Below are 16080 nucleotides of genomic sequence, written 5' to 3'. Positions count from 1 at the left end.
CTCCTCGTGTTCAGCTCGCTGTTCAGTGATTCCTTGATTGCCGTTTAGTACCACTCATCCACAGCTATCACCTCCTCGTGTTCAGCTCACTGTTCCAGGGAATCCATGGTTGCTGTTTAGTGCCACTCATCCACAACTATCACCTCCTCATGTTCAGCTCACTGTCCCAGCGATTCCCTGGTTGCTGTTCAGTGCCACTCATCCACAGCTATCACCTACTTGTGTTCAGCTCGCTGTCCCAGTGATTCCTTGGTTGCTGTTCAGTGTCACTCATCCACAACTATCGCCTCCTCGTGTTCAGCTCGCTGTTCCAGCGATTCCCTGATTACTGTTCAGTGCCACTCATCCACAGCTATCACCTCCTCGTGTTCAGCTCACTGTCCCAGCGATTCCCTGGTTGCTGTTCAGTGCCACTCATCCACAGCTATCACCTACTTGTGTTCAGCTCACTGTTCCAGCGATTCCCTGGTTACTGTTCAGTGCCACTCATCCACAGCTATCACCTCCTCGTGTTCAGCTCACTGTCCCAGCGATTCCCTGGTTACTGTTCAGTGCCACTCATCCACAACCATCACCTCGTGTTCAGCTCGCTGTTCAGTGATTCCTTGATTGCCGTTTAGTACCACTCATCCACAGCTATCACCTCCTCGTGTTCAGCTCACTGTTCCAGGGAATCCATGGTTGCTGTTCAGTGCCACTCATCCACAGCTATCACCTCCTCGTGTTCAGCTCGCTGCGGGGCAGTGGCTGCAAAGCCCATACCTTCTTGCGGGGTTCCTGGTGAAGACAACCTGTCCCGTTAGACTCCTTGCCTCTGGGTAGAGTAGTGCTTAGTCAGACAGATACGGTGGTTTTTACATTTCTGCATTGGATCGTCACGATGTTGTTGCTTCCTATTGGTGAACTTCTTAAAGAACGGCTCGTTATTATCTGCCATTGGTCCAAATTTGCTCCTGGATTGTAACTATTAAACTAGATGAAGTCTTATGGCAGGACTTTATCAAGAGCTCTCGAAACGTATTACCATAGAATACAATTTGCCGAATGCTTACAAGAACACATCTTTGTTAAACCAAGTGACAATGAAGCCAAACATTCAGAAGGGATGTATCCAATAAACTTGTGCCTTATACTCCCCCTGCTAATTAAGAGTCTACAGGAATCGCTGCGTCCACAAAACTGAGATGTACATCTACTTAATTATCTCTGGTCTGTAGGCACAAACAATCACTGGTGTTTAGTCTCCGATCTCTTACAGTGGAGCACACTGCTGACCTGCATTCTGGCTGCTGAACTGTAGATGCAACTGATATATCTAAGTACAGCATTGAGTACAATACAGCACTATACTGTACTATATCATTTTACTCACCATTCACCAGCCAGAACACACATTATTTGGGCGCGAGGGACGGATCGATTCTGGTGGCTGTGAGCAGTGTGTGAACTTAACTTTCACCAAACAAAATCCTTTTTTATATATTTAAAATACATAATATAATAAAGCATCACACGGCAGTAGCAGAATCATTCTTAACCAGTGCAAATTGCTCTACAACTAATGTTTTTAATATAACCCTTTTAATGTACAATGGATTATAATACATCACATTTATCTTTATTCAAGCCTTTCTCCTAACTCCTTTCCATCGACTGTCCCCCCCCCCCCCCCCCACTCCCTCACTCGGTGTCACCCTATTTGTGTCTCCCCTTCCCTTTAGGATGTAAGCTCCCACGAGCAGGACCCACTTCCCTTGTGTTCTCCTTCTATTATTCCATCAGCCTCTGTACCTCTAGGCTGCTACCCCAGCCTTGTCCTCCTCAGCCCAGGCCTACTGCTCACTGATTGCTACCATTACTCTCACTCATTGTCCTGTAAATAACTTGATCTGCAATACCAAGTTATCTGTGTAATCTGTTAATTAGTACATATCTGTCCTTTGTATTATTATGTTTTTAATGTATTATGTAATGCGTTATGGATCGCTGCGGACCTTTTGAAGTGCCTTATAAATAAAATATAGTTATTAATATTAAACGGCAATGTGAACTAGATGCAAAGAGAAACTTCTAAGACGATTGATAAAATAATCCTTTATACATGCCTGGTGTTATGTTTCTTGCATGAATTATCCACAGTAATTTGCCTCTTGGGGGTACAGGAAACCCCCAATCAAATCACAGCATTTACCCAATGCAGTCAGAGCACTGGACAGCAGCGTAACGTACCTGGCTAAAGAAGTCATTCCAGGATTAGATGCGACAGTCACATGATCGTCTCTCACCTTAATTCGGATAGACCTCTTCTGATTTACCCCGTGCTGCTGTCCTGTCATCCAGATACATCACAATAATTGTTGAAATGTAACTAGGGGTTCTTATCGCTTTAACACCGAACAATAGCTAATAAACTATATAAATGCAATTTTTCTCATTACGATTATCTGGGTGCAACAGACAATTGGGTTCTCTGTGGCCGTAATATCTGGACTTTGGGTAAAGCCCAGAAATGAAAACTTGGTATCACTTCGTCAATTGTCTGCAACCTACAATTTTGTTTGTATTTGCATAGATAGTGCCCATAGATGGCAGTAATACCGATGGACGCACTGGTAGCTCTAAACAGAAGTGGCTGCAAAATGCTACATGAGTGATCACTATAAGAGTGCTAAATCTGTGCAAAATCTGATTGGGACTGATCAGTCAGATGTAGATTGCAACAAATGGGTCACGTAGAATCCATTAGTTGGCTTCAGCACCATAAAGTCTGTCCAAATTGGCCATAGAGTGGCACCAAATGAAACAGATTCAGTAGCTCAGCACTTTGAGTCTGCATTCAGATCTGCTGTGTAAGGGCACCGTCTGCACCCTCCAGGACAGACTGGTAAACAACGTTAGACCTATTCATTTTTGAAATACTGGACTTCGTCTACTATGCGCCATGCAAAACGTCTTTGCATAGCACCGGAACGCCTATATCGTCCACCAAGCTTCCTGCACTTACGCTACACTATCGGGAGATGCCTTTGCAAACTGCACATCAAAAGTCTAACCTTCTACCTGACCCACCCCACATAAAACGTTACCGTACTTTTTCTCCTAAATTATTATTTATGGCTTAATTTAAAACAGCAATAGCACATAAAGGGCCTAACTCTAACGCAATGTGAACGCAACCTGCGTTTAAGAAGATTGAATGTAACTTGTACGTACACAAGGGGATCTCAAGAAACTTTTCCATTTGAATCTGGGTATAAGTCCGCTCTGGCTCTACGTTACTTACCGTATGTAGACAGACAGAACACAGTGCAGGAAACACACATGTATATGTGCAACATAAAGGCCCATTAGAACACATGCAAATAAAATATTTTCTAAAATATATGTATAACTATTAAAACTATAATCATTAATAATAATATAGGTAAAAATGAATATATATATTTTTTTACATGAAATGCATAAATCAGGATGTTCTTAATGCGTACTGTACATAAAATGCATTTTTTAAAGTCTGTCTTACTTGAAAACACATCTTCTGGCATGCATACGTATAGTCGTTATCAGTCGGCACTTACACCTGTCCTGTGTCTGGTGCAAGTGATACGGCTAAAAATCACTTACCTAAGAGATGCCCAGAGTTTGAATCAGACGAATTCCCTTACTGTACATTTCCGGCATGCGTCCACCCCTTCCCGCCATTCAAGTCATAGGCCGCCAGAAGAGTCATTTGCATTTGGACATGAAGTCCGTTTCTGAGCATGCATAGAGGAATTTCTCGACAAGATACAGCACGCAATGGGCTGAAGATGAGTCCGACCCGGATTTTTTATTTTTAAATAGCAAGTTAGTTATCATGTACCTCATCTTCTTAAATATCCTCTACAAATCATTATCCCAATTTCAACATATCTTGGTTTGGCATAAAACAGATACAGTCAGTCTACCACACTGGCACAGGCTCACAGCATGTCATGTGATGACATAGTGCAAACAGAGCTCAGAGGGGTGTTACACAGCCTCACTGCTCATTAAATCATGTGCCATGTAACTGTGGTTGCCATGGTAGTCCACAGTCACATGTGCCATGTGACTGTGGCAACCACAGTCACATGTCACATCATTAATAGCAGCCTGAAGAACAAATATCGTAAATATCAACATTCTTCTTATAGCCTTCCACAGTGATTTACGTTAGACCGCAGTTGCCAGCTCAGAGCTGGTGATAAAATTAAGTCCTTTGACAGTGTGGAAGTGGCTATGTGCCCCTAAAATGTTCCCCAACCACATCATTATATCATTTCAATATTCTCATACAGCAAAATCAATTCTCATTTTTCCACTGTATTGCAAATCTCCATACTTACTTACATCTCCATGTACTTTATATATTGAAATTCTGTCTAATCCTAGTTGAACACGTTAACATTAGAAACAACTCGGTGCTTTTGGTTTCGCCCCACGGAAGAAAACATTATGCAGATTAATTGTAAACATGTTTTCGCTGCCTATTTGCCGCCTGATATTTCAAGACTGATTAATATCCAGGTTGAGCGATCTGCCGGTCCTAGCGGCTCCGGGATACATTACCTCTCATGCAAACTTTCAGGCAATCGGCAAAATCTGTTGATGTTTTCTGAATGATGCATTGTGAATACCACCTGAAGAAACAGAAATAAAAAGATAAAACACTAGCGCAGTTGTGTATCCAGCAACCTAATTCTCTCAGCCAGCAATGTAATGATCTTCACTGCTAAATAGCCTACAGTGCAGAAGAAAGACATTCAGCTTCACACTAAAATGATAGTTTTATGAGAAATATTGAAGAAAAATATAAAATTAGAAAAGTTCTGCAGCGCGGATAAGTTTTAATCTATATATTGCCATATAACACCAACAAATCAACCAAGAGAATTGTTCACATAATTCCTTGTTTTAGTTTTTCCCAGGATGTGCTCGTTGCAGGAGCCTTTCCAAGAATGAAGCTTTTATAGGGATCATTCATCCCATCGAAGACTCTTCCTACTTCCTTCCTACCAAGGGAGCAAACCCCATATGCAGCTATCTGCAAACCAGTGACAGCAAAGTTTAAGAGCAAACTTACTGGCACCTCTTCTGTCAGGTACTGCCAGTACCAACATGGCCTCTACTTCTGCCTGGATCATCCATGTGGTAGGGACCCTGGGCCCATCCAGATCAGAGAGACATTTATAGACCTGGAGCCTCCAGAATTTGTGGGAGATTTAACTGGCCGTGATGTGCTGCCGGACATCACCGCAACGTCTGATTGCACACATTCCATTACGGAATAGAATCTCCACTCAATTTTCCCTGCACCTCTATGGGGTGAGCGGAGATTCCATCTGCAATATCAGAGCAATGCGTCTCCGCGAACTGTTCAGTAAACACAATCATTGGAAATCGAGCTGCTTTCTGGGGAAATGTATGTAGACATGAAGTGGATGACGAAACAGAAAGGGTGTGCATGGAGGATCTGTGTGCAATGGGGGAATCAATGAGCAAATGGAGAATCTCTGGCAAAGTTGGCGTCTCTGGGTAATGGATCTGTGCATTGGGGGAATCTGAGCAAATGGGGGACCTTTGTGCATTGGGGGAATCTTTGTGCAATGGGGGAATCGCTGTGCTTTGGGAGAATCTGTGCATTGGGGGAATCTGAGCAAATGGGGGGAATCTCTGTGCATTGGGGGGGAACTGTGCATTGGGGGGAATCTCTGTGCACTGGGGGAATCTCTGTGCACTGGGGGGAACTGTGCATTGGGTGGAATCTCTGTGCACTGGGGGAATCTGTGCATTGGGGGGAACTGTGCATTGGGGATCTCTGTGCATTGGGGAATCTCTGTGCACTGGGGGAATCTCTGTGCATTTGTAGGGAATCTCTGTGCACTGGGGGAATCTCTGTGCATTGGGGGAACTGTGCATTGTGGGATCTCTGTGCATTGGGGAATCTCTGTGCACTGGGGGAATCTCTGTGCATTGGGGGAATCTCTGCACTGGGTGAATCTCTGTGCATTGAGGGGAACTGTGAATTGGGGGAATCTCTGTGCATTGGGGGAATCTGTGCATTGGGGGATCTCTGTGCATTGGGGGATCTCTGTGCATTGGGGGAATCTGTGCTTTGGGGGAATCTCTGTGCATTGGGGGAATCTCTGTGCATTGGTGGAATCTCTGTGCATTGGGGGGGGAATCTCTGTGCACTGGGGGAATCTCTGTGCAATGGGGGAATCTGTGCATTGGGGGATCTCTGTGCATTGGGGGAATCTGTGCTTTGGGGGAATCTCTGTGCATTGGGGGAATCTCTGTGCATTGGGGGGAATCTCTGTGCACTGGGGGGTGGAATCTCTGTGCACTGGGGGGGGAATCTCTGTGCACTGGGGGGGGAATCTCTGTGCACTGGGGAAATCTCTGTGCAATGGGGAAATGTCTGTGCATTGGGGGAACTGTGCACTGGGGGAATCTCTGTGCATTGGGGGAACTGTGCATTGTGGGATCTCTGTGCATTGGGGAATCTCTGTGCACTGGGGGAATCTCTGTGCATTGGGGGAATCTCTGCACTGGGTGAATCTCTGTGCATTGAGGGGAACTGTGAATTGGGGGAATCTCTGTGCATTGGGGGAATCTGTGCATTGGGGGATCTCTGTGCATTGGGGGATCTCTGTGCATTGGGGGAATCTGTGCATTGGGGGAATCTCTGTGCATTGGGGGAATCTCTGTGCATTGGGGGAATCTCTGTGCATTGGGGGGGGGGAATATCTGTGCAATGGGGGAATCTGTGCATTGGGGGATCTCTGTGCATTGGGGGAATCTGTGCTTTGGGGGAATCTCTGTGCATTGGGGGAATCTCTGTGCATTGGGGGGAATCTCTGTGCATTGGGGGGAATCTCTGTGCACTGGGGGGAGGAATCTCTGTGCACTGGGGGGGGGGGGGGGGAATCTCTGTGCACTGGGGGAATCTCTGTGCAATGGGGGAATGTCTGTACAATGGCAGAATCTCTGTGCATTGGGGGAATCTGTGTATTGGGGGGGAACTGTGCATTGGGGGGAATCTCTGTGCAATGGGGGAATGTCTGAGCAATGTGGGATCTCTTCTGCAGCTTCCATTACTCTATATGTATTATTTCCAGACTGAAACATTATATACTGAGAATCAGAGATGTGTAGCCAACTTAGGGGAAGAACTAAAGTCACCACACTTACTTGGTGAGCCTGGCATTTGTGCTGGCCACAAACCCAACGACTGATTGAGATTTATTCAGCGAATCTTTGTTGACATCTATCCCGATCACCATGAGGGACTTGAGCTGTGAGAACATAATCACCAACAATTACAATAACACCGTATTTCTTTAACCGTTGTCTATAAAGGAAGGAGGAGGAACTCACAGGAATTTCCACAGCCCACAGTTCTCCTCCTATCTTACAGATGATCTGCATGGCGATCTTGTTAGCCACGCTCATCAGCATGTGCTGCTTGCTTAGCGTGCGGGACTGCACGCACTGGCTGGGGACCGGCAGCTCTAGGCTCAGGTACTTCTTTATGGAATCATAGCTATCTTTTGAATTGAAAGGCAGAATACAAAACACCTGAGCAGAGTAAGAGAGAACACAATCATCATTTGTATTAGCAAAAGCTTCAGCTCATGATACATGTAAGAAGAAAAACAAGATTAAGTAATACAAATGCAAACGTTTTAGTAACTTCTCAGAACTAAAGAGATCTAAAAGAAGGCTATGGGCTAGATTTACTAAGCTGCGGGTTTGAAAAAGTGGGGATGTTGCCTATAGCAACCAGTCAGATTCTAGCTGTCATTTTGTAGAAAGTACTAAATAAATGCCAACATCCCCACTTTTTCAAACCTGCAGCTAAGTAAATATAGCCCTATGATTCTTATGGGGGAAATATGTGTCTATGCACAACTAACTTCCTTCTAGGGGAGCAATTCAATCAGGGCCGGATTTACCACTAGGCAACATAGGCAATTGCCTAGGGCCCAGCGGTCCCTAGAGGGCCTTCCCAGGGCTGGCGGTGGGACCACCCTTTAAAAATGGCCTGCTACTTATGGGCCAGTGCTATATGCTTGCCCCCCCCGGACTAAAGTCTGCCAGCCTGTTCCTGAATAGGGGTATATGTTATGCTAAAAAAACTATAGTGCTATGGATTTTTTCAGGGAGGGGGCCCCAAACCAGTATCTTGCCTAGGGCCCCATAAGGTCTAAATCCGGCTCTGAATTCAATCGAACCTGCTGTTCAGGTTGAAATCTCAGCTCATTTTTGCTCACACCTCCTTCTCTTAAATAGTCACCATGAAGTAAATACCGAAGTGTTTGCGTTATATATGGTTGTTTTTGTTGAGCAACATCCTACAATCCTCAAACCTCTGTATACCTAATGCATTCTTCAGGTCAGAGACATCAACATTTGACTGCTTTGGTTGATAATCCTCTGGGGATAGTTTAGATAAGACATGCTAAAAAAATAAAAAATATTAATAATTGTGCTGTGATGCTGGCACATTCTTACAGACTGGTCAACCAGGATCTTGTAACATACACAGCTGTGTATGGACAGGACTCGCTTTTGAGAAAAAGTTGGGAAAAAATTAGCTGTGATAAGAAGTAACCGAGCATGATTTAGAACAGTGTTAGCTAACCTGTGACAGTCCAGGTGTTGTGAAGCTACAAGTCCCAGCATGCTTTGCCAATATATGTAGCAGCTTATTGCTGGAAAGGTATGCTGGGGCTTTTAGTTTGACAACACCTGGAGTGTCACAGGTTAGCCAACACTGATTTAGAATAATACCAAGGATGGATCTATTTAATATCACCACCATTTTTTAAAAAATTTCAGCCCATGAAAGAAATACTGCATGGTGATTGATGGAAAATGTGCGACCTGTAAGCACACATGCAAAAGGATAACAGAGGGCAGGAATTGGCCCAAGAAGGTATATAAGCGCCCAGGTTGAAAAAGATAAAGAAAAATTGAGCCTGGCAAGAGTTAATATTACAGTTTTATTATGGTTTAACAGTCAATCAGTAATGATGTCTGGGGAAGGCCTGATATGGGGAAGGCTAATAAGGACTGGATTAGTTTAGTTTTACTCCATTACCACTACCCAGGCCCTGATGTCACTGTATGGATTGCATTGTTGTCTGCTCTGCATTTTTCTTCCTGAAGGGTCTTGGTGTTGGACAAGCATGCCAATCAGCCGCCATTATGACACATTCGGGTGCCAGTTGGGCACTCTCCCTTAATAGGGAGGTGTTACAACTCTGTCTGTTATTTGTATCTAGCAGCAGTACCTCATACCACCAGAGGTGCTGCTGTTCTGTTCCTGAACTCTTCTACATGCCTGAAGGAGTTAATCTCCTTGAAATATGACTAATTAGAACTGCACCTGTCGCACTGCTTTAAATACCTGCCTCAAGCTGTGCTCTGTGCAGTTCATCCTGTTTATTCCTGGCTGCTGCTGCCCTGCTCCTGTGCTGTTTGGTGTATACCTTCTGGATTGATCTTCTGTTGTGACCCGTGGCTTGATTCCTGAACCCTGCTCGTTTGACTGTTGCCCTGACCTTTTGGCCTGACTTCTGGACTCCGCTTATTTGCTTGTGACCTTGATCTCTGCCTGGCTATTTGGATTTGTTTGTCTGATCTCTGCTTGATCCCTGGACTCTGTCTGCTCTCCTGGACAGTCTTGTGCCTTCTGGACTGGGGTAAAACTTATAATACCTGTTCCTGTCATTTTTACTATACAGTCTCCTTAGGAACCTGTTCTTATCCGTGGATCTGAGTTATCTTTGTTTGTGTATTTACATGAATAAAGACACTTTGCTTTACACTCCTTTGCTCTTCGTGAATACACTGGGAGTCATAACAGGAGGTTTATTTAGTAACACTCCATTACAGGGAGTTATGGGACACACCGCCTGGAAAGACGGGCCCCGGCTATTGAGCCAAAACGGGGTATAGTTGGCTCCACCGCCTACAAGTGACCGAATACATTGGGTAGGCATAATTCTGGCTTTTGGAGTGGCTAATAGATGTACTGCATCACAAAACACATTTGGAGGTGGAAGCATTTGTACTCCAAGCGTATATAGGACAAAATATACGTAAAAAAAATCTTGAGTTGAGTTGGATGTATTTCAGGTGCATACAGCTCAAAACAGTAGCATTTGCGCCAGATGTTTGTCAGTGTGTGCAATTGCTGATGAAAGCAAATCTATGTTTCCACCCTTACCTATCTCCGACCTTCCTATACCAAGTATCTAGCTGTCTATCTGCTGCATGTACCTGGGAGTCACAGCGCTTCCTCAAACTCATTATCTCCAAATCAGAGATCAGCATCTTTCCTCATATTCCTCCCAATATTTTCCTCTTGGTTGACAACAAAGCTCTCAGTCCTGTCACCCCTCATATCCAGTCTCTCACCAAATCCGTAACATCATGAAAATCCGTCCCTTCCTCTCTCAGGAAGCAACCAAAATCCTGGTGTATTCATTCATCATTTTTTCGTGTTTGATTGTTGCAACCTCCTTCAGATTGACCTTCCGGTCTCTAACTTTTCTGATCTTCAATTCATCCAGAATAATACAACTAGGCTCATCTTCCTCCTCCGTCGCTCATCTTTAGCTTCTTCTCTGCGTAAATCTCTTCATTGGCTCCCTATCCGTTTCAGAATTCAGTTCAAGCTCCTCACCCTAACTTACAAAGCCCTTACCAACACTTCTCGTCCGTACATCTCTGACCTTGTCTCGCAGTACATATCTACCCGGCCACTCCGCTCCGCCTATGACCTTCGTCTCAACTCACCTCTTATTACCTCCTCAAATGCTCGCCTCCAAAACGTCAGCCATGATGCTCCCAAACATTGGAACGCCCTACCCCACCCAGGGCCGGATTAAGGGAATGGAGGCCCCTGGGCTAAGGGCGCCTCCATTCCCCCGTGAGGCCCCAAATGTGAGCCACCCGCCACCCCCCCCGGACCCCGTGAGGGCCCCCCCCCCCAAGCGCTTAACTGTCACTGTAGTCCTCCGTCCCCGGCGCGCTGTAAGCTCCTTACTGAGGAGATCTTGCGAGAGTTCACTCGCGAGATCTCCTCAGTAAGCAGATTACTGAGCGCCAGGGACGGAGGACTACAGTGACAGTGCTCAGCAGCATTGATCAGGCTGGGGGCGCCCCGTCCCCGGACCGATCAATAATGCTGCTGAGGACTTTGAAGGGCCCCCTGGATGCCCGAGGCCCCTGGGCTATAGCCCAGTTAGACCTCGGGTTAATCCGGCACTGACCCCACCTCACTCAACTCTCACTCAACCTCTGAACGCTCACTCAAGACTCGCCATTTTAAGCTTTCCTACCCTACTGCCTCCTGACCATCTTATCCATCATCTTCTCTTCTTTCGAATTCCATCTCTATTTTTTCCCAGTTGGTTCTACTGTCACTCACCCCTCCCTTTAGAATGTAACCTCTCACGGGCAGAGTCATCTCTACCTATTGTCCCACGTCTGTCTACTGTCTGACTCCCTCATTCGTCCTGTCATGTCTTTTGCTGCTCTCTGTTAGAGTCCCCATAGCATTACTCACATTCATCTGTGCTAATATGTATAACCTCATCTATTTGTTATTTGTATTCAGTGCTACGGAATCAGCGGCTCCTTATAAATAAATAATAATACTTACGCCCCATGATAACGTAGAGAATGTGTAGAGATAGTGTAGCTGAGTGTTAGTAGTAAACGTTGATGTTGCATTACACTATTAGTACACAATAGAACAATTCAATTAGGAGTTCTATATGCAGGAGAGAACAGTGTCTTAAAAGAGATTAGCAAATGCAAAAGATTTATGTTCATTAAAAAATTGATTTGAATACAAACACCTCCACATCTGTTGTTTACGCTTTTAAAAATCAATTGGGACGTTTTCTTTCTGTAGTGGTCTAAATGGAAATGTCAATTAGGTAAGACTAATAGATCATCATCATCATTTATTTATTTATATATATAGCGCCACTGATTCTGCAGCGCTGTACAGAGAACTCATTCACATCAGTCCCTGCCCCATTGGAGCTTACAGTCTAAATTCCCTAATATACACACACACATACACACACAGACAGACAGACAGAGACTAGGGTCAGTTTGATAGCAGCCAATTAACCTACTAGTATGTTTTTGGAGTGTGGGAGGAAACCGGAGCACCCGGAGGAAACCCACGCAAAAACGGGGAGAACATACAAAGTCCACACAGATAAGGCCATGGTCGGGAATTGAACTCATGACCCCAGCGCTGTGAGGCAGAAGTGCTAACCACTTGGCCACCGTGCTACCCAATAGATGGTTGCGACTTCATACAATATCAATGATTTAAGTCCTATCAGCTGGATGGGTCACTACTCAATCAGTCAATCAGAAGAAGATAAATAGTGCTGTTGATAGCCATCAATGCACCAACTTGGCGATACCCACAATAGACACACCACCTAAAAGGCGTATCTGACCCGCAGTTACGCGAACACATCGTTACTGTACTCCGCTATGCTTGCACATCTCTGTCTGCTCTTGGTCTGCCTCTCCTTGCCTATGCAGGTCAAAGGTATGCAAAAATCCAGATACAGACGTACGCGCACACTTTTTTGGTGCAAATGCACAGTACGGAAATGACTATCTTCCTAAAAAAAATTGTAAGCCCAACTCTGCAGCATAAAAGCCATAGTGTCCTCTAGCGGTAGCAGTCAGTTTCACGATACTGACTACCCCGACACAGAACAGAGCGACATGAGGATTCCGAATGAAGATGGACGGACCCGCCTGTCATTTATGTAAAGTAAGTACTATTTTAGGGGTTAAGGTTAGGGTTAGGATTATGGTTAACCCCAACTCCTAACCCTAATATCCTTAACACCCCATACCCCTAAAAGAGTACTTCATTTACATAAATGACAGGCGGGTCCGTCCATCGCCGCTTTAAGCTGAGTCGCAGTTCCTGATGACGTAATTTTCTCAAGCCGGCAAGACAGGGAGTCGTGATGTGAAGTCTTCTGCATTCCGGTAAGTAGGTTTTTTCACAGGTCGGTGTAGTCTTCACTCGGAATCCTCATGTCATTCTGTTCTGTGTCGGGGTAGTCAGTACCGATAATAGGTACTACACCCTCCTCTAGATCCAACAGTTGGTTTTCCTCTAGTTGCCAGCAGACGTTTTAAGATTTCTCTCATTCCAACCGCACTCCACCACCGAGCGCTACACAGAAATGCCAGTGGCCAATGGCTGCGTTATTATTGGCGGCTGATAAATCTGCTGCCTAACAATAGCCACACCCACTTGCCCCACAGATCGTTACCTTCTGTTTTACGTCACTGTATGTGATTGGTTTGTCATGATCCCCTCAATGCACATCTCTGCACAGTATGCTAGCATGTCAGCGCTGTACAAATAAAATATATTAATAAAAACTATAAAAGACCCCCCCTATGTGCACTCTGCGTCTATTCATACTGAGCGAGGAATGCTCTCAGCTTGTCCAACTCAACCTCGCCTGTAAGATGAAAGCTTGATTTACTTCACTTTTAATTAAACTTATTGTGAATTTATTATTTAAAAACAAAGAACAAAGCATCATTTAATACTAGATTCCCGACCATTCTTGTAATTATGTAGCATTATCTCAGCGTTACAAGAACGATGTGATGTTGATTTATCCTCTCCTTAATTGGGTACGTGCTTCTAACAATAAAACTTGGGAATGTTAAACTGTCCATTTGTCTGTTCTGGTTTTTTTTCTTTAATATGCACTCAAAACATTAAGTAATTATCTGCTAGAAAAATATTCAATATTGCTGTTATTTTCTGAGCAAAGATACTCAGCCAGACCTAAATATATTGATTACTTTCTTGAAAGAAACATTTCCTAATTTAAATGTAGTAATTTGGTTGTTAAGAAGCAATAAGAGACTGCAAAAAGATGATGTCGTTTCTGAAGCTCGACTCCTACTGAAATAAGCTATTTCTGCCTACTGGTAGATAACGCGACTTCCCGCAGAACCCGGCGGTGATACGGGATGAGAGCCGACATCTCACTGCTATTCTAGGAATTACAATCCGAACACAAAGCCGTGTCTCTCAGCTACCGGCTTCAGCTTTATGTCTGACACAATACTGGGGGACTGAAGCCGGTGTTTCATGTTTCTACTGAGCCGAGGGTATCTGTTCCCCAGAGCAACTTCTATCCACTGGATACAATCACAATTAACCACCAAATCATTCAAAGCAGAGAAAACTCATTTAATTGCTATCAACGGCACTGAAGATGTGTAACTTACTCGTCTGGAATTTTAATAAAGCTTTTCAGAATATGTTATTGTGTCAGTTTAAAGGAAAACACAAACACTCACAAAGGAGTGTGTGCTTGTCTTGTGGACGGAGGCGTGACTGCGCGGACTGGTAGCTTGCTATTGGTCTGTGCGATCACACCCTCCAAAGCTGTGTGGGCGCAGCCTGGGGGGAGGGGCGAGTTTTTTCTGAGGTTGCACATACAGCCTAAAGAGGGAGTTAGAGGGGCCCCAGCTGCATCGGGGACAAGGATCCACCCATGGGGCATGAGCAGAGGTAACTAAGTGCTGAAGTGACATTATAACCCTCTAGTAATCACTTATGAACATTCGCGCACAATACACATGGTCGGCAAGTGCGGTCATATCACAAATATATTTAGGGACAATGTGCCGATTTTGATGTAACATAGTAACATAGTTGATGAGGTTAAAAAAAGACACCAATCCATCAAGTTCAACCTATTTGGATCTCCTGCGATCCTGCACTTATATTTGAAATTGATCCAGAGTAGACAACCGCCAAACTGTTTCAATTGTGATGATCTCCCATACCCAATATTGCAGTCCTATTTTTACCCTATATCCACTACTATCCTTCATTTTCATTAACGGTCGTATCCCTGGATACACTTTTCCCTAAAAATTTGTCTAACCCTTTCTTAAACATATCTATTGAATCTGCCCTCACAACCTTCCCTGGCAATAAATTCCATATCTTGACTGCCCTGACTGTAAAGAACCCCTTCCTCTGCTGGTTGTGAAACTTCCTCTCCTCTAACCTTAGGGAATGACCACGTGTCCTGTCTATAGTCCTTGGGATAAAAAGTTCCCATGAAAGTTCTCTGTATTGACCCATAATGTATTTGTACATAGTAATCAAATCTCCTCTTAGATGCCTCTTTTCTAAAGTAAACATGCCTAAACTGGCTAACCTTTCCTCATAACTTAATGACTCCATACCCTTTATCAATTTTGTCGCCCTTCTCTGAACCCTTTCTAGTTCCAAATGATCTTTTTTATAGAGTGGTGCCCAGAACTGTACTGCATATTCAAGATGAAGTCTTACCAACGATTTATACAGTGGCAAAATTACACTGTATTCCCTTGCATCTATGCCCCTTTTTATGCATGCCAATACTTTATTTGCCCTTGTGAAAACGTCCAAATCAAAGGAAGGGTCCATTACCAGCCTCATACTTCAGCGATGGCTCTGTTTACTAGTGAACTGACTGCATTTTCACTAATGTCTTATCCTGATTATATAAAAGCATATGGCAATAAATCTGAACAGATGTATTTATATGTGGGCAGTGTCAGGTCCTTATCAATAAAGGCCACTCCAAACTGGGAGAGAGTGTCATCGACCCTGATGCAAAGAGACGAGACTCCTACTGGAAGACGACTCCAAGGAAGAACATGATCTTAGGAATGATGTCTATTAGAGGCAGGGGCGGATCTAAAAAACTGGTGTACCCGGGGCGATTTAGGCCCCGCCCCTTTCTAACATCTTAGGCTGCCGACGGCTGCATACTATGTGCAGGTCCGTCCAGCCGTGACAGGCAGGGACAGTGTGCTGCCCGGCTGCTCTGATTGTGTTTTAAAACACAATCAGAGCAGCCGGGCAGCACACTGTCCCTGCCTGTCACGGCTGGACGGACCTGCACATAATGTTCAGCCGTCGGCAGCAAGTGTCTGCTAGGGGGGGCGATCGCCCCGATCCCCCCCCCCCCC

At 44.6% G+C, this 16080-nt stretch overlaps 1 protein-coding gene across 2 annotated transcripts in view; it reads right to left on the bottom strand.

Annotated features, from left to right (window-relative positions):
• The window catches only part of PIWIL4 (piwi like RNA-mediated gene silencing 4), a 178993-nt gene that overhangs the window by 17956 nt on the left and 144957 nt on the right, over nt 1-16080 (bottom strand). For both annotated transcript variants that reach the window (XM_075198745.1, XM_075198747.1), the window contains 3 exons: nt 7402-7602; nt 7216-7319; nt 4591-4661 (listed from right to left, as the gene is read on the bottom strand). In XM_075198745.1, the coding sequence (XP_075054846.1) occupies nt 4591-4661; nt 7216-7319; nt 7402-7602 (376 nt within the window). The remainder of the gene's footprint in view (nt 1-4590; nt 4662-7215; nt 7320-7401; nt 7603-16080) is intronic.

The sequence above is a fragment of the Mixophyes fleayi genome, chromosome 2 (genome assembly GCF_038048845.1).
Source record: "Mixophyes fleayi isolate aMixFle1 chromosome 2, aMixFle1.hap1, whole genome shotgun sequence".
Classification (NCBI taxonomy): Eukaryota; Metazoa; Chordata; class Amphibia; order Anura; family Limnodynastidae; genus Mixophyes; species Mixophyes fleayi.
This window is presented reverse-complemented; position numbering and strand designations above follow the sequence as displayed.